The sequence below is a fragment of the Ranitomeya variabilis genome, chromosome 7 (genome assembly GCF_051348905.1).
Source record: "Ranitomeya variabilis isolate aRanVar5 chromosome 7, aRanVar5.hap1, whole genome shotgun sequence".
NCBI classification, from domain to species: Eukaryota; Metazoa; Chordata; class Amphibia; order Anura; family Dendrobatidae; genus Ranitomeya; species Ranitomeya variabilis.
This window is the reverse complement of record NC_135238.1, coordinates 62476791-62496990: the sequence shown is the minus strand read 5'-3', so window position 1 is coordinate 62496990 and position 20200 is coordinate 62476791. Positions and strand designations below refer to the sequence as shown.

The 20200-nt window shown below is 39.4% G+C and overlaps 1 protein-coding gene across 8 annotated transcripts in view; it reads left to right on the top strand.

Annotated features, from left to right (window-relative positions):
• Positions 1-19180, top strand: part of CLEC16A (C-type lectin domain containing 16A) — a 265133-nt gene extending 245953 nt beyond the window's left edge. For 3 of the 8 annotated variants that reach the window (XM_077275189.1, XM_077275188.1, XM_077275195.1), the window contains 2 exons: positions 6193-6288; positions 13112-19180. In XM_077275189.1, the coding sequence (XP_077131304.1) occupies positions 6193-6288; positions 13112-13482 (467 nt within the window). In that variant the 3' untranslated portion in view covers positions 13483-19180. Of the gene's footprint in view, positions 1-5892; positions 5961-6188; positions 6289-13111 lie in introns of those variants that run through there. The other 5 variants (XM_077275191.1, XM_077275192.1, XM_077275190.1 and 2 more) reach the window with 3 other exon arrangements.
• The last annotated feature ends 1020 nt before the right edge of the window (positions 19181-20200 follow it).

Genomic DNA, 20200 nt, shown 5'->3' with positions numbered 1-20200 from the left:
GCGTTTCGCTGCTTTCCTGCTGCTTTATCAAGGGGAAGCTAAGGAGTATGGCTAGACAAAGATAAATGATTTTTGTTTAAAAAAAAAAATAAAAATGTTTGTATAGTGCAGTGATACAAAATACTAAGTGTCTTGAATGGGATGCGCCTCAAACGATGTCCCGTTCCAGTCACCTGCCATTTACAGCAAATTACATACCTCAGTGGTCAGACGAACGAAGAGCGGGACCTTTCCTTCTGTCCCAGTGGAGACCATTATTACAAGAAAGTCCCATCAGATTAGAAGTTAGAACATGACATAGCTTGTATGTAATTCTTCTCCCGCCATCTTCATTGCGTCCCTATTCAGAGACTGTATCAATAATTGTGTTCCTCCAGCAATAAGATTTAGATGTTCTAATAATCGTAAAAAATGTTCTTTCCATTAAGCTGAACCTGGCAGCACTAGATTTGCTCCTTTTACTTTACTTTTTTTTTGTTTTACAAACCCCATTAATTCAAGCATGCAATTAGCACTGGCATGAAGATCAATCAAAGGATTTACTTATTAAAATGAAGATTGCCCGGTGGATGGGAATGCACTTTTAACAGACTTTTAATAGTACATTAAAAGGAACCGTAAAACGACTCCAATTTCAGATGGCTCAGGAACATTTCTGACGTTCTTATTTTTTTGCTTGTTTGGAATTACTAATTTTTTAACTAAGTTACTTTTTATTGGTAATTTGGTCCCCTTAACATTTTGCAGTATTTCTGGGACTTAACTTTATAATACAATCTGTATTTTACTGTGCATTATCTTACTGATGGTGAAAAAATGTGTTGGCTGAATGTCCATAGAACTATTACGCTGGCATCTAAGGTTGGTACGAATTGATTCACAGGACCCGTGTCCATTGGCCACATCAGTAATCTGTGGCTGCTAGATTCGAGCAATGAGAATCACCTCCTACCTCCCAGCATCCGCGGCTTTCCTTTTGATTAGCTAGCCTGGCGTGATGTTATGAGGCACATATGATGTCGCGCCAGACTAAGTGATAAAAAAAAAAGCTTTGCGTGCTGAGAGGCAAGAGACTGTTCTCAGGTTTCCCGTCCAACGGCCACATATTACTGATGCGGCTGATGAACCAGGTCCTGAAAATTAATTCTCACCAAATTTGCTTGTAACACAACAAATAACAGGGATGATTTTTCACCATAGTGTTTCCTGGTATAGTTTGTTAATATACCCACAAAAAACAATGGGTGAGCAAAACCGCAACACAACCACACAACAAAACAGCAATATAGATAGTAATTCATCTTGGAAAACATTATTGTGGTATCCTCTACTACAGTCAAATAGTGAAAAATATCTTTCATGAACACATAAGAGGCAACAGTCATAAAACCAAAAAGAAAATATAGTTACAAATCTTAAACATATCTGTTTGGGCACCCCTGGTCAAAATTACTGTTATTGTGAACATTTAAGCAAGTTGATGAAATGATCTCTAAAAGGCCTAACGGTAAAGATGACACATTTCTTTTGTATTTTAGGAATTATATAATTATATATATATCGTTATAGTCTTTTTGTAATTTTTAAAATTAAAAAAAAAAAGGAAAATGGACCAATGCAAAAGTTTGGGCACCCTTGGAGATTTGTACATGTTTGAACATGTTGTGTTCACGGTCTTTGTTAGGAAATGCCAGGTGATGCAAACTTCCCAGCTTTATAAAAATCCAGCCTCCTCTAACCTTGTGCCAAAACGCAGCAGCCATGGGGTCTTCTAAGCAGCTGCCTAGCACTCTGAAAATGAAAATGGTGGAGGCCGACAAAGTAGGAGAAGGTTATAAGAAGATAGCAGAGTGTTTTCAAGTTGCCCTTTGCTCACTTCGAAATGTGATTAAGAAATGGCAGTTAACAAGAACAGTGGAGGTCAAGATAAGGGCTAGAAGACTGAGCAAAATTTGAGCGAGTGTTGCTCATAGGATTGCTAGAGAGGCAAATCAGAACCCCTGCTTCAATACTAAAGACCTTCAGAAATATTTAGCAGACTCTGGAGTTGTGGTACATTGTTATACTGTTCATAGACACCTGCACAAATATGGCCTTCACGGAAGAGTTATCAGAAGAAAACCTCTCCTGCATCCTCACCATAAAATTCAGTCAGAAGTATGTAAATGAACATCTAAACAAGCCTGAAACATTTTGGAAACAAGTCCTGTGTACTGATGAGGTTAAAATAGAACTCTCTGGCCACAATGATCAAAGGTATGTGTGGAGAAAAAAGGGCACAGAATTTCAGGAAAAGAACATCTTGCCAACCATTAAGCATGGGGTGGATGAATTATACTTTGAGGTGTGTTGCAGCCAATGGCAGAGGGAACATTTCATGGGTAGAGGGAAGAATGGATTCAGTGAAATTTCAACAAATGCTTGATGCAAACATACCATCTGTTAAAAAAAAAAAAAAAAAAAAAAAGCTGAAGTTGAAAAGAGGATGGCTTCTACAAATGGATAATGATCCTAAACACACGTCAAAATCTACAATAATCTACCTCAAAAGGCGCAAGCTGAAGGTTTTACAATGACCCTCACAGTCCTCTGATCTGTACATCATTGAAAATCTGTAACTAGATCTCAAAATAGCAGAGCATGCAAGAGGACCCAGGAATCTCACAGAACTGGAAGAATTTTCCAAGGAAGAATGAATGAAAATCCTTCAAACAAGAATTCAAAGACTCTTGTCAGGCTTCAAAAAGTGTTTACAAGCTGTGATACTTTCAAAAAGGGGGTGCTACTAAGTACTAACCAGGCATGGTGTCCAAACTTTCGCATCATCCCATTTTCCTTTTTATAATTTTTAAAATGTAAAAGATGTAAATAATTTTTTTTTTGCCTAAAATACAATGGAAATGTGACAACTTTAGACCTTTAAGGCTTCTTTTACATATACCGTGTTTTTGGCGGGCTGTATCGCCGCAATTTTCATGGTCTGCCGCAATAATGGACCGCAAAAAACTTGCGGATCGACTTTTTTCAGGTTTCCAATATTATGAAAAAGTATTGGAAAAAAAAACGGTGTTCCGCAGAACCGGATGTCACGGTGCACCGCAAAAACAAACTTCCATTGTTTTTACAGCCCCATTGATTTTCAATGGGATCCGTGTCTGTAAGCCATGAAAAATATCGAGCAAGCTTAATATTTCATGGCCGTAAATACGACCGTACGGCGCTCCTAAGATTTTTTGCGGCCTGTTTTTGCGGCCCCATTGAAATCTATTTGGGCCGCAAAAGCACGGCAAGTGTAAAAGAAGCACTAGAGATCAGTTAATCTTCAACTTGCTTAACTATTCACAATAACTGTAATTTTGACCAGGGATGCCCAAACTTTGACTTGCCACTGTAACATCTGGACCAGTGCTACCAGAGCTGGGTCCTCAAGATGCCAGAAAGGAACATTCACACAGGTTGGTACTGATGCAGCACAGTAGCAAAACGGATGTTTCACTGGCACCATAAAGACGCACCCTTGGGTTATGTGCAAACAACATCTTTTTCAGGCGGGCAAATTCACCTAGATTTTCAAGCGGAATATGCTTCAGAAATCACCTGAAGCTTTTTTTTTTTTTTTAACTCTATTGTGCAATGAAGAAACCGCTAGTGTTTTTCAAGCAAAAACCTCTGGCAAAATGCTCTAAAAAACACTGTCATATTTTTAGCCTTCCCATTGATTTGTATTATAAAATACCGAGCGTCTTCAGAGAGGAAGCCACCTGAAGAATGGCCAGGTCACTTCTTTAACCTCTTTGGAAAACTAAGGTAAATTGGTTAAAAATGCTCAAAAGACTAAACATGTGCACTGCAAGTCGTTTTTACATTCACATGAATATATTTGTTCTTTTGAGCTTTTTTCATGGTTCTTTTTCAGGCAGGTTTCAGTCAAAACCTTCTTTGCACTGAAACGACCAGGCAACCAGTTTGTTAGGAAATCCATGCATGTGTTGCTGATGTTTAACTGCCGCGGGGACTCTAACATATTACTCAAGCACTCCTGAGATACTCGAATGACACCCGAGCGTGCTCAGCTAGCACGATATCAGAGTACCTTCGCTCATCATCAGTTATGTCACATTCATATACAATGGTGCCCATCAGACAAGGCAGCATAGAAAAACAGACTTTGCTTTTCTGTTCGTCAAGGGCAATGGACGGCTGTAGGAACAGAACATGACACCGGAGTGAACAGACCACAGGTTACACTGTGTTCTTACTATGTTGTTACTCCAGATCACCTTTGACTTTTCTCCTTGGACACTTTCCTTAAGTTGGAACACATACTCGTTGTAAGACTTGTTGTTTCCCACAGACTTTGGTTCCATGTATTTGTGTGGCTGGAAAATGCGGTTGCAAGTTCCAATATGGCAAAGACCAACGGGAATGAGTGGACTTTGTATCTAGCTCTGCCAGTCGTTGAATTTGTTATGGATACCCAGCTGTTTTAATGCTTTCTCCGACTGCCAACCCCATTCCAACTACTAAAGATAAAACCGTATTCAGCTAAAATCAACAGACATGCTTCCGTCCTTACACTCAGCAAGGAGCGCTCTGCTCCAAGAATAATAACACTTTATCCCGCTGAACTTTTTGTAGACGCCGGACGTTGGGTCACAGATTCTACCATTAGATGAAAGTTTATCCTTACATCCTAATACTCCTGCCTTCTAGGGAAAGGAAAAGGTCGGGATGATTATGTATTGCCATACATTTATTCCTATACATCTTACATTGGTTACTGCTATCTACAGCTCTCTTTATTACAACTTCCTTTTCCCAGCGCTTGAACGGAATAACTACCTTTAGTCGCCATTCTGTTTTTAGCTTAAAAAGTAAGTTCTCGTTAATTTTGTATTGTATTTTATTGTGGTTGAAAATTATATTTTCTGATACAGCTCTCCAAATCCCCAATGTAGAAGTAGATCAAAAAGAAAATATGCAGTCGACCTGTGGCCACCACTAGTGGGAGCTTACTGCATACTGTGCTATTACGGAGTTGTGTGTAAATAGTATTTGGTGAGTTCCCGCTAGTGGTAGCTACAGGTAGAGAGCATATTATCTCTTAGATTGAAGCTGCGTCTGTTTTTTTTTTTTTTTTTTTCTTTCTTTAAAGGTGTTTACCATTTTTCTGAAATTGGAAATGTCAAGATTATTAGGGAACTCTTTCCTCCTCTATTATTCATCATCATTAACAATCCCTTTCCTCCATGGTGTTTTAATGGTGGCGTGAAGACCTCATCCTATGAGGATGGATGTTCAGTATGCTTGTTTTTTTTACACATTGTTCTGCTAGTAATGTTCATGACACGCATCTAAGTGTCTAAGCAAAAGCCAAGTCCTAATTTATGGGCACCATTTTGATTGTTGATGGAGCTCTTTGCTCAGTATAATAAGGAGGGGAAATGAACCAATTGCATCCAGGAAGACGGAGCAGTGCAGGATGTGTGAATTCTGGATTCCTCTGGGTTTCCGAAAAGTTTTACACAGGAAGACCTTCTTTAGAATAGGCCATCAATAGCAGATAATTGAAGACCAGCTCCTAGCATGTTCACCGATTGTTTGATTGAAAGAGACATAGCCGTCCATCAAGCATCATGTCTCCTTCGTTATGTATCAGACGCAGCGCCATATAGTGGCTATGCCTGGTACTGTAGCTTTGTATTGCTCAGTCCCATGCAAGCGAATGGGACTAAGCTGCAATATCAAGTGGAAAATGATTGTCGCTGTTGGATCCCCATTGATCTGAGGTTGATAAGCTATCTTCACCATTGAATTAAGGGAAAATCGCATTATCAATAATTTACTGGTTTATGGAAGTTGGCCAACTCCTCCACTTTCTCCCTGTTCTAGTTTTGATGTCCAACATTGTGTCATTAGCAATCAGTGAGAGGGGTGACCCGTAGGGAGACTTTATACAGCCAGATAGGTGGTAAGGTGAGCATCAGTGCTGAAAAGGTAAGGACTATAAGCCTTATTAACAGAATTAACCGCTACGTGTTTTGCGCTCTGTCTTGATATCTAGCATGCACTCATTGTCTCTGTGATTGCTGCTGTTTCAATGTGTCTTCTAACCTCTGTGTTCCCTCCTCTGTGTCCTCTCCTATGTGTTAAATCCTCTTATGACCTGTCGCTGTGTTTCCCCCTAGTAAGATCTGGCAGGAAAGGAAGACGGCGAGTCTTTAGTCTGTCGGAGGCAGACAGTCACGGAGGACACTGGGTTTAGGCTCTCCAACTGCACCTGCCTCAGTGAGTCTCGTAAACTCTAGCGCATCTTCAGCCCATTCCATGAAGCATATCCATTGATAACTTAGAGCATTTCTAATGAAAATTGTGTGTGTGCTTAATAGGGTTGTCTCATCATCTTAAAAGTGTTCGGAAAATCTAGCAAATTTGAAACTTACTCGTTATTGAAAATCGTCTTTATTTTGTATTTACTATTCATTGCCATTGCCCAGATTGCTGGACACAGCTGCAGTCTATCAGCAAAGCACCCCCACATTCTTTCCTTCTAATCTATCTTGTATCCCAGGATGTGTATGACAACTTATAGTATAATCCATATTCTTGCCAATTTATGATGTAACTCTAGATCTCCTTTTGATCTTGGGGCTTTAAAAGCCCAGCCCTAAAAATAAAGAACAGAGACTATTTGGACTGACAACGAGCTTGTGTCTCTGATTATTGCTTCATTGCTTAGGGACCTATAAGACAGAACACCTGAGTAGGTTAGAAATCCCGTCTCTAACATAGGCAAGGAGCACAGGACTTACAAGCATGTTCCAATAGAGCTTGTAAGTGCTGCTCTGGATGCGGCCAGCTTCAATGTCCTCCAATGCTGAAGAGGTAAAGCAGTATCTGCTATTTGCTCTGCATTAGAGCGTGCACAGTGTGGGCTGGTGACACAGGCATACCGCCGCTCTGAGCTGTCAGTCAATCAGGAGCGCACTGACCCCCAGGAAGATGGAAGCCAAGAGGCAAAGGAGCAGTGTGCTACCTTTTAACAACTTGAGACAACCCTTTAAGTCATCTGGAGATGCCGTCTTCTTTAAAATTACTATTACTATATCAGTTTATTCTTTACATAGATACTAGTTTCTTTCTACGTTTAATTTAAAAAAAAAAAAAAGGGATAGTGAGCATGGAGCAATATGACGCATGCGCACCACCGCACCAATTACGGTCTATGAGAGTAGTGGTTGAGCACGATCACTCCCTTTAAAGGTAATACATGCTACAGCTCCATTCAGACAGAGGACACAGAGCCCTTCATCTTTCTAGATGTATAGTAGTCGTTACCTGAGGTGCCGTGAGCAGAGATCTATGTTAATAGCTTAGGAATTTAATAATTCTAATACACATTTATTTAATTGTAGTTCCATAGTCTGTGTGAATATAACTGTTAATGAAGCATACCATTGAAAAGGAAAACATGTTTTTTTTCTCATTTTAATTTTATTAAATAAATTTGTCAATACTTTTTTTTAACTTTTTTTTTTTTTAACTAGTGGAGATGTTCACTTTCTTCCTACATTTTCTATATAGCCAGTACAGCTGGGCATGTGTGCTTCACGGGTGCTGCAGTGAATGAGTTAATAGTCATAAAAATGCTAGTAGGAAGTAATGGAGTACAGCCTCTTCCACAAGGGAGCAAGGAATGGCAAGAACACAACCTACAGTTCATAACCGTATCTATATGTGCAGTGTTTGTAGCCCACCTTAATTAGGCCTCCAGCAATATGGTGCTGGAATGAAATACACTGACCTTTTCTGATGATTCTGGCCTAGTCTACACAGCAAGGCTGCCATGCAAGCAACAGAAAACAATATACTTGTGTATTGTAAGCAAAGAGGTCATTACTAGTGATGAGCCCAAGTTATCGTTACTCGAGTTTGGCTAAGGTGGTCTGGTGTGCACCGAGTAGCGCTGGTGCTCTAGTGACATGTTCCAGTCCCCATGGCTGATACACAGCCACAAAACATGTAAGGATTGCCTGACAAACTGCTGTCTAACAGCGCCGAAACATGTGGCACTGGGGACTCGAACATGTCATTGGAGCACTTTATTCTTTTATTTTCCATTTATTCTATGACAGTGCATGAATAAAAACAGACTAACTGAATCCTTCTAAGTTCTATGTAGAAACAGGAGAGCTCTTCTCCCTGCATGAGTCATCATTGGAACTACAATTCTATAACACTACACAGTCCCTGGCAGGGGGGATGAGCAGAGCAGCTGGGTCAGGAGATGACTCCTGCAGGTAAAAAGAGACTTTCTGTTTCTACATAGAGTTTAGAAGGATTCAGCTAGTCTGCATCAATCTTGAGGACTGAGCTCCAGCTTGCTGACCTAGAATGGAGAGGTGGCCAGGCCACATACGCATGCATGGCTCTCCACATCTGTTTTTATGGGTGTAACGAAAACCGCTGTAATCAGAAGCATGATAACAAAATCACAGGCTTACAGCCGAGATTTAAACTCTCCCTCAATATGGGAATGCTCGTACTGGTAAAGTGATCAAGTTCAATACTAAGTCTATGGAAGGAAATTGCTACTTCTCTGTTTCATCCTCATTGATTAACCACAGGCAGACCTACAAGTCTACTTAAAATGTTTGTGGTTATAGACTATTTTGATATGGCCAGGGTGTGATGCTGTGGTTTACTTTCCAAGAAAATGTGTATGTTTTGACCACGTGTAGAAATAATAATCATCAGTCGGTAAAGTGAGTTGTCTCTCGACAGGTCCTTGCTTTACTCTACTTTAATTCCATATATCATATGGAATTCAACTAATTACTTGTGCGTTTTTTATTGGAAATTCTGAGCTATACCATGTAAAGTACTCATGTACATTATTGGTCAAAAGTTTGGGTGCGCCAAATGGTTTTCCTGGTTTGTATTGAAATGTGCACATTGTAGATTGAGTGAAGGCAGCAAAACCACAAAGCACCACCAAGGAAAAATGTGAGAAACAAATCATAATATATGTTAAATATTAGATTCCTCAAAGTACCTTCATTTTACTTTGATGACAGATGTACACACCTTTGGCATTCTCTTAAGCAGCTAAAGTATATCAGGTAGTCATCTATAATGGCTTCCAATGACCAGATGTGCCTTGTCAAGAGGTTTTTGTGGAATCGCTGAAAGTGTTTGCGGTTATCAATCAGGGGTGTTTTGCAGAGGGAGTATTTGTATACAGTTCCGTACATTACTGAGCCCTGTTTCACAACCATTCTAAGCCAGAATATGGAAGGAACCACTCAAGTATGTAAACAGAAATTACAGTCCATCATTACTTTAAATATAAAAAAAAACTGTCACATCCAAACATAAATCGGGTCTGAACAGGTGCTTACCTAGAGTCGCCAACTCATATACAATGAAACAGTAGCGCTATAGCATGCAAACATAACATATAAGAATGTATGTGACTCTTGGTCTTCCTTTCCTGGGGCGGTCCTCATGTGAGCCAGTTTCTTTGTAGCGCTTGATGTTTTTTTCCACTGCACTTGGGGACACTTCCAAAGTTTTCCCAATTTTTCGGACTGACTGACCTTCATTTCTTAAAGTAATGATGGCCACTCGTTTTTCTTTACTTTGCTGCTGTGTATCCACCAGACTTCTGCACAACACAACTGATGGTCCCAACCCCGTTTATAAGGCAAGAAATCCCACTTATTAAACCTGACAGGGCACAGCTGTGAAGTGAAAACCATTTCCGGTGACAACCTCTTGAAGCTCATCAAGAGAATGCCAAGAGTGTGCAAAGCAGCCATCAAAGCAAAAGGTGGCTACTTTGAAGAACCTAGAATTTAAGACATATTTTCAGTTCAGCACTGACCGCATGAACATTTTTTTTTCAAAAATTGGATTTTATTAATGTTGATTCCTCCTCTGTCCTAACTTAGCAACAAGAGACCAACTTATCTAAAAGAAAATAATATTGTACACATATTTTGGCAAGAATATTCCTGTTAGCAGATCCATTTGGTGTATACCCACTGAAAAATATAAAAAAAAAATTTAAAGTGTTTGTTCTACAGTGTTTATTAAAGATTCTTGTAATTTTTAGCTTACTTGGCATCTGCTTCTTATGTATTTATAATAAAATGATGCCGTTGACTATATCTTTCTTTTCTCCACTGCTGGGGATATATTCTCTTATTATTCATATAGTTTTGTGCCCAATAACAATGGTGTGGCTATTGACAATCAGTCACGCATCAGTCTTTAGATCAGGGCTCATTCAGATATCCGTTTTTCACCTGCGAGTTCTATCCGTATTTTTCCTGGAGAGAACTTGAATCCATTGTGGATATCTATAGGGCTGTTCCATGTTCATGTAAGTTCGCTTACTAGGATGCCTTCCATGTATTGTCCATTTTTCATGTACTATGTGAGAAAGTTGAGAAACTTTCAGAATTTTCTTTTCATAACAAACTCAACAGCTATAGTCCATGGCAACCAGTGATCCTTGAAGTTTGGTGCACAGGACCAGTGCAGTCTCTTCTCAGAGAGAGATTTTGGCTTGTCACTCTCTTTAGCTCCAATACTATCCACTCTGGTGAGCTTCCCCCAGCTGACTGGCCAAGGTGAACACCTAATCCTACAACTGCCACAAAACTAGATAATTATAGTACAAGATAAAAAAAAAACGCACATAAATGGAAAAATTGGGTAGTGTGGACAAGATAATAAATATCATTCTATATTCATTAATCAAGAAAATGGGGATATAGAAAACCATAATAATCATAAGTCACGAAGACTAGTTATTATGTAACCATATATGAAATATTAATATAACATCTATTTTGCCTTTGTGTAAATGTATTTTCTCTAATAAAGATTTGATATATTTTGTCTTGTACTATAATTATTTAGTTTGGTGGTGGTTTTAGGATTATGATTTTTTTTTTTTTGGGGGGGGACCTTCAAAAATTAGCTTTATACAATGTAGCCATAATGGTGATCACCTAGCCTGGTTATATGCAGAGCCAGCCAGGTGCAAATAATCAGAACCTGTAGAGCTAGGCACAAGCCCTAGCCTAGATAGATAGATAGATAGATAGATAGATAGATAGATAGATAGATAGATAGATAGATATGGAAAAGGTGGTCGTCGGACATCGAGTGGTTGGAAGATAAACTTGAAATAATGTTTTAGTACATACAATATGGGGCTGATATGGGTTAATCTGCCTTGTCTGATTGATTGTGAGCAGCTGAAGAGTTGGAATAGACGGCTGCTCACCATATCTCCACCCCAGGGTGTGGTTTAATTTGTAAATTGAGATCTTTGTTTCACAAATTGCTGTGTATGGAGGTCTGCAGGTCTCCTGGATTGAGTGACTTTGCTGAAAGGACTAAGAAGCTGGACTCTAAGCCAAGTGGACTAACCGACACTATTGTATGGACTGGTTACTTTATTTTTTACCTTGTGCCAGACAAAGGCTGTATTTCGGTTTTCTGGTGATGTGGTTTATGCAATAAACCAGCCAGCCTTTAAATAGAAGCTGTTCCTGTGTCTACCTTTTTAAGAAGCCAAGTGAGTTGATCTACTGCAATATATGTATGGTTAGCAGTAGCTGCACTAATATTACCGTATATATCGCTTCCTATATTAAAAAATATATTTTAAAATATTCCCATTTTCACTCTGGCCACTAATCCTAATGTGAGACTAATTGGAGGTGACAGCTGCTGCTCATAATATTCTATGGAAAGAGGAGGAGCCAGAAGCCGGCACTGACTTCTTGCTTCAAGTTCTCCTGAAATGCCAGTTCCACTTTAAACTCCTTTTTTTAACTGTCCTTTCAAGAGAATCTTTCCCCTCCATTGAACTTTATAAGCACCATGTGTTTTCCTATTTCACTAATCTGTATTTACTGTAGATGTTATCGAAGCACTCCCATCAAAGTTTTGATTTTCTTAATATATTGCAATCATCGTATTATGTAGCACTGTGTACTTACAATTGCTCATTTTGCTTTTCTACCAAATTAACAGTTATCTTTTCTCTGCTCTATGTAGAAGCAGGAAGTTTCTTGTCCCTGCAGAAATCATTCCCCTTCCACTCCTGACCCAGCTGCTCCGTTCTTCCCCCTGCCATTGACTTTTGCAGTGACTGATGAGTCATTCAGGGAAAGCAGACCTATTTCTACATAGAGCTTAGAAAGATTCAGCTAGTCAGTTATTAATCATGTGATGTCACAGACCCAGTGGAAAAGAGAAGAATTAGCTGGGTAGAAAGGCAAAATGAGCACTTGTAAGTACATAGGGCTATATAATATGATGACTGCAATATATTAAGAGAATACAAATTTTGATGTGAGGAGGAGGAGGCGTTCTTCTTTAACACTGAATTGAGAGTAAAAGATCAGTCCGGGAGGACAAAGAATCAGATTTCTGATAAGACAGATTACAAAGTTTCTTATTTTCATGTGAATTATTATGAAATGAAAATGAACACAATTGTTATTCTTTAAATGCATTTCTCCTAAGGGAACCTATGCATCTAGAGAACACCCCAAGAAAAACACTGGCTCACATTTATTAACAAAATATGGTATGAATATTTCAGTAATGCATGGTTCACTGGTGACAATCGCAGCCACTGATTCAGTTACACTTCATTGTTGGCAGTGTAGGTGCCCTGTCTGTTCACATTCCATGTCGGTAAGTCTGTCCGGGTTTCTGTTGGGCCTTCTTGTATTTAGTCTGCAGTGCTGCTCTTGTGTGAAGAAAATACTTAAACCCTCTTGGATCCCAATAAAATCAATAGGATTCACAGTTATCCTATTAAAAAAGGGATGTAGCATAGCTATTACGTCTCCATTCTGGATGGAATCCACGACACTAGTGTGAAACGAGCCCTTCCACATCATCCGTTTCCCTTGTTCTTTGACTGTTCCTTGTTTTTGTCCTGTTCGTTTTGGAGAACATTAATGTTTGTGTTGCACCCTGTGTAGTATTTGTAAAGGGTCATTTTTTATACATCTCGACTAAGCCTTAAATGAACTCATATCTTATCTGTGGACTAATGATGTCTATTTTCTTTTACCAGATGATTCTTCCACTCCTGACCAACCTCCAGTGACCCTGTATAGTCACGTGGAGTCCATCAATGAGACTCAGCACTCTGGCTCTAGAACTAGGAAAAGTTCCTTGCTAAAGACAGACGGTGAAATTACCAACTTGGCTCCCAGCCTGACTCCAGCCCCGCAGCCGACCATCTCCTTAATATCTGATGATAATACCGATGCGCTCAGCGTGGAATCTCTTACGTTGGTCCCGCCTGTTGATCCACAGAGTATCCATACATTCAGTTTTATTGTGGAAACTCCCGCTGAACCTGGAGATGATGTCCAGAAAGGAGATGAAAATACTGCGCTCAGCGAGTCTGAAAAGGCTGATCTCGGTGCAGCAGGGGAATAAAATGGGCATTGAGAATGGAAACCATTTCACATCTATTTTTACGATGTAAAGTGTAAAGCCATATTGTCAGCAATGTTAAATTGGAACCGGGACTGCATCTGGTGTGTTCTCCGAGGCGGAGAATTACCAAGGATAAACCCCTGGTACCATGCAACATTGCCACCTCCGAGCTGTGTGTGGACATTCAATATGCACATCCACGGAAAAGAGCTACTGACCTGTTACTGAATATGCTGCACACGTCGGTCTCATGCTGCTTCTATGCTACGATACTGCAACAAGGACAGACGTTACCAAAAGTGAACCCGTCTCATGGACAACGTAGTAAAATCTGCAGAGCAAAATGAACTGAGCATTCGTGGGAAACAAATAGTTTCTTTTATATAGATGGATAGGTCATCGATTTCAGATTGGCTTGGTCCGACACCTGGTACCCCCACTGATCATCTGCTCTCAGTGTTATCAGATGCCGAGCTGAACAGTACAGCCCCATCGGCTATGCAGTAAACATGGCTGGGCCCTATAGATCCACTCCTGTTCTTTTGAATAGGACTAGGTATGCAGGACCCAGCAGCGGCTACTACTCTACTGTCCAGCTCAGCATATACTAACATCCATCTGCTGCTGGCTCTGAGAGTAGATGATCAGTGGTGGTCCCATGTGTTGGACCCCAACCGATCTAATATAGATGACCTATCCTCAGGATATAAAAGTAGTGGAGCAATCTTTTAAGTAGAACTACTCATTTATTAATTTGTATATCTCTACTCAAGTCTCCAGTGGGTGATCATACTTTGTGCACACAGAGATAGCAGTTAATTACTAACATACATGGATAGGACCGCCCACTGGACTCTTAAGCCCAGAATTACCAGAGGTTTACATGAATAAATTACTAGTTCTCCTTAATATTTTTGCACCCATAGGTACTCGGCTCCTCTTGCTCTATAACTTGCTGTCCTCTGATTGAACTTTATTTTCAACACAACGGGATCCCTTTAAATTGCTAAAACCACTTTGATGGCCATTAATCCATTCATAGACTTACTACTTTTTGTCCCAGCTTGTAATTTAGTATTGAATGCCTCTTTAAAAGGCAAATGTCACATCTTTTTATTTTTTGACTTACGTGAAGCAGAAATAATGCTTGGCTCCATTTAGCACTTCAGAGAATTTATTTATACTGGTGGTGCTGATATTATTTGTAAAATCCAAATGGTGATTGGCACTCCACTCCTGGTGGTGCATGTGGAAGTAAGTGAATAAGTGAAGTATTCCCAGCACTCAGACATACTGTGAATGTCTGTTCTTTTATTTTTCACAATCTCAACGTTTCAGCTCCTCCTGAGCTTTCTGCCTTGTCCTCCTGAGCTTTCTGCCTTGTCCTCCCGAGCTTTCTGCCTTGTCCTCCCGAGCTTTCTGCCTTGTCCTCTGAGCTTTCTGCCTTGTCCTCCCGAGCTTTCTGCCTTGTCCTCCCGAGCTTTCTACCTTGTCCTCTGAGCTTTCTGCCTTGTCCTCTGAGCTTTCTGCCTTGTCGTCTGAGCTTTCTGCCTTGTCCTCCTGAGCTTTCTGCCTTGTCCTCCCGAGCTTTCTGCCTTGCCCTGACAAGCTTTTTGCCTTCTTCTCCCGATCTTTTTGCCTTCTCCTCCCAGCAGTCTGTTGAAAGCTCGGGAGGAGCTGAAACGTTCATATTCTGACAAATAAAAGAACCAAGATTCACAGAATATCAGAGTGCCAGGAATGCTTCACTGATATTATTTATGCCTCTTAGCTGGTTTATGTTTTATGGCTTCTCGTTATTAGCCGTCTTATATGGCACCAGCTTCTGTTGAAACAATGGCAGGTATTTATTTGTGCAAAGAGAACTACCGTAGTTGTGCAACCTCTAAGATTTCCAGTGGACAACTTATGACACAAATCAATTGGGATTGTCGGAAGAGTAACGCCCATTAACTTCAATGGAGAGTAACGGCACACGCACAGTCACCTTACCCCAGATGGGAAGAAGATAAAGCCACAAGTTGGGAATTGCTGCTCTAAATAGTTGTACCTTAACAAACCCCACTTTTTTTGGACACATGGTCTCTCCACTATAATAACTTCTTACCCATTGCATCCATTACGTGATAGCATTGCAAATTTTTTTACAGCTGAAATAAATGATGGAATCCAGAATATACATTAGACACAATGGAGGCAAAGCGTGTTTAGTTTTAAGCCCCCCTAGCTGTCTATGTTGTAAGGGTCTATGCATTCATTTTCATTTCTATGGATTCTAGTGTAAAATAGATGTAAACCTGATTATAATTAAAGGCACTGATTTTCCTTCGGATATTTCTGGCTTATAGTCAGACTTTTAGTCAAATACGCTGTACATATAATAAGTCAGGTGCACTGTATATAGATGAATCCAGAGGGCTTCTCATTCTCACTATTTTACGACAGTATCAGTATTATCAGTATAAAAGCAGAAAAATGATGATGATAAGCGGAAGTCTACGGTGAATGTCCTATTGTAACATGCTGATGTCCATGGTGCTTTTTCGTTCTTCTTCTTTCCATTGCTATATTTCCAGGGTAGTGCATATCACACTCTTCGCACGTCTTCGCGGATTCGCAGGACTGCTCTGATTTGTGTCTATTTTTGCAGTTTGTATTATTAATCTCCGATTACTCAAGCTCCTACAGCTCATGCTTGTATGTATATTTTCTATATTTTAGATTATTTTAGACCTTTGATATAACCGTCTCATTTACTTCACGTGTGGCAGAAACATGGCCAAGTTATACTTCCAACCCAATAACTGCAGAAGTGATCCTTTTTGGTAGCTTACAGTGGCCTAAATAAAAGAGAGGAGGCTTTAACCAAGATCAGACTGAAACCACTTTGTTACCCAAGTTAAAAAGGTGCCCTTTTGGGCAATTCCTAACTCCTTTATTTGCTAACAATATAATCCTGCAGAGATGAGACCATCACAAGTTCTGGCTAACTTATATCAAAAGGGAATTAGACCAAACAAATACAGGCCACTGCCACCAAGGTGCCGTGCACTAAATCTGGCCATACACCTTAGATGCTGACTGTCAAACGATGCTTCGGCCAATTGTTTGGCCGACAGCCATCTCAGCCAGCTCTCATACACAGGATCAGTCACTTGGCCGAGCTCTCTTGTGTTCTCAGTGAGAAAGCCACCAAGTGGCACATCAGATGGTGGCTTATTTCCAGGAGAACAAAGCGATCAGCAGTCCAAAATCAGACATGCATGATTGATGTCTTCCCCAACCATCAACCGGCCGGCACCTCCATACTCCTTAGACTTTCAGACAAACCCATCAATATTGGTGGGTTTGGCCCAACATTAGTCTTATATTTATGGGGGCCAGTACCAAAGAGAAAAGCTAATGGGAAAGTGGAATTGGGTTTGGTAAGATGTAATTTGTGAAAAATCTATTTACAAAAATGTTTCCTACATTAGGGATTTTTTGGCAAATAACTTGTTTTTGTTGAGTGTTTCATTGTAGCTTGAGCAAACATATTTAAAGTATATTTTCCCCAATGTTGTTGACTTAAATCTTCTTAGCAAAAATGTTATCAACCAGAATGCAACCTATCATGGGGGAAGATAGAAGGCAATTTGTCCCAGAATGTGAAATCTCTCATTGTTCAGTAGATGCACGTAGGTGTAGTAGGAGTATTATAGACTATTTATGTATAGAATCATGGATATCGATTTCAGAAGTCTTGCAGAGGAACACATAATCTCACCCTTCTGCACATACAGAAATATACCAGTACCAGAATGTTCAGATATATTCCTAGGGCCGCAGACTGTTTTTATCCAGGTAATTGTGATGCCGTTTTTATATATCCAGATATGGGGAGGTTTTTTAATTTAGGTTAAATTTATAATAGGCAAATGGAAAATAAATTATAATTAATTTTTGGAGTGTTTCTATACTTTGTTAATGTATTTTTGTTTGGTGCGAGAAAAAAAACTATTAAGTCTACGCGGAATTTCATTACAAACCATTACACTAATTACTTGGATCCTGATTTAGGAACAGAGCCAACCTCTTCATTGTGTATCTTCCCATCATACAACATTGCTCTTCATCCCTGAGTATTGCATAAAAATAAATCTTTCACATCATCATCCAACATGAGTATATAGCCCCTTACCCCACTCATATAGCATTGTCTTCCTTTATAAAGAATCCCATTCCCAGATTTACACTGAATATATCCATAACGGAGCTTCATAATGCAACTTTATCACTCCATCTTGCTGCATCCCATAGTTAAGTCCTGAACTTCCCAGCCCACTTTGTGACATCCATCATCCAACCTAACCAAAAGTCTGCTTCAATGTTTTTCTTATGCAATATTCCAGAAAATGGGATGTGTTGAAATGGTCAATTCTGTGAATAATGGGAATGTTTTTGATAAAAATAGACAAGTTATTTTTCCAATTCTTTAAATGAATCCAGTTATCCACCAGTCAGTCTGGTCATCCACCAGTCTGGGCAATTATTTCTCAATTCTACATTCTCTTTTGTCTTTTTAACTAAACATAAAATGAGAAAAAAGTGCATAAAACAAAAGGGCAAAAAAGGTGTAAAAATAAGAAAAAACATGTAGCCTAAAACAATAGGCTCGGACAATGCCTTTTTACTAATGTATTACCTATATGAACTAATAAAGAAATTAATTTTAAACCTCACACCGATTCAACGAAATTTATCTTTTCTCCTAAAACAATGAGTTACTGATACACTATAATAAAACAGCACATAAAACAGCATATATGACAACCAAGTACAAATTTAGTAATGGCAGAATTCATTCTTTAGGCATGTGAAGGATTGTCAAAGAAAAGGTTAAGGCTCCCCTCTACTTAATTTTTTTTAAAAAGGGTATCTCATTGTTAAAATGTGTCCCAAATTTGTCTCGTTGAAGAGACAAGTGTTTTAGGATAGACTATATGCATGGTGTATATACCTCGTAACAACTCAAGGATGTATCCCTGGCTTCCCTAAGTTATGGCAAGGCAGAATCGAAACTGCATTACAGAAAAAAGGAGATACCTGTCTGTAGCCATAGACATAAAACTATAGGGTTACAGAGGAATCAGATGTATTCAGGCCCTTGGTCCTTAAGGACACAATGGAAATATAGAATTTGATTGTATTTAGATAATCAATATGTTAGTGGTGACATCATTTTTATCTGAACATTATTATTCAAAGAGGTTTACTAGATGGTCTTTCTTGAAAAAAATGTCCTACCACTTTGCTGCTGAATAATTTTACCTACCTGGTTGTCCTACTATTTGATGTTGAGCTGCAAAACTAGACACAACCTATAAACGAGTGTGGCACTGCTTCTGGAAAGAAATAAACACCTTTTTTCATCCAACCCCTTTACGGCACATGTATTAATTGTTTTTGATGGTTTGCAGTGTCTTTTGTTTTACGTCTCTACACTTTACTCTTAAGTTTATATATATCCATTGGAAAAATGACCAGTATGTTTTTCAGGCTTTGTTTTTTGTTGGCGTGACCATGGTGTGATACAGTTGTAACACCAAAGAACATATGATCCTATGACTTTCGTCTCATGCCTCGTCTTCTGTCATTTAAATCCTGTTCATAAAACATTCAGAAATTCTGCATTTAATAAAGGAAGTTGAGTTTAAAAGATTGATTAGTATATTCCTCATTTCTGGGTGTTAGAGCTTTGTATGGCGATTATTCATGTGGATGAGTTCCAGACTGGGCGAAACATGTTTGTGCAATTGATCATTTATAGATGTGGTAACTTTATATTTAAAGGATGACTTATAGGAATTTAGAAATGTTGTGAGTTCACCATGAATGATGGAGGTCAAAGACTTCCCTATACACCCATTTGGTACAATTGGTAGAGGAAGATGCCAGCATAGATTTCAGTGGAATTTTCAAATCTTAGTAGACTGCCATGAAATATCTCCAGCAGATGTAAAGGTTTCTGATTCATCACAATAACCTATGGTGCAATTTTCATGTCTGTAGTTTGAAAATTCTGTATGTAGGGAATACATAAGCATTTGAGCAAGGTGGTAAATAAGATGGGAAACTCCATGTTCAATATTATCCACAATGCCTTGCCTATCACTATTCTGCTAAATCCATTTAATCAGAACTTTAACAAGAAGAACGGGGTTGAGTTCTTCTGCCATTTTGTTTAAGGGTTTATCAAGGATTATTTAGTTTTTTTACTATAGGCCTAAAAACTAACAGGCAGGCAGTTGATAACTACCTGCCGTTATGCCCAGCACCAATCTCTGCCAGCACAGAGCAGTCATAGACCGCTCCTGGCAGCGATTTAGCAGCTGACATATCAACAGAGCACTAGCTTCTTTGCCCTGTTGATGGGATATGACTCCCGACGTCATGCTGATTGACACCCGGCTCCTAGCTTCATAACTCCGTGATGTGGGCTGTTCATTTGCATGACGTCGGCAGTCACGCAATGTCAACAGAGCTGCCCGGAAGAAGAAGAGCAGCTCTGTCGAAGTGCAGCAGCTAAATTATTGGCAGGAGCGATCAGTGTCTTCTCTGAGCTGGCACTGGGTAGAACAGCCAGGTAGTTGCCTCTGTTAGAGTTCATTTTTTTATACCCATAGTAAAAAAATAAAAAAATAGTCACTTACAATCCCTATAAGTGATCATTGGGGGT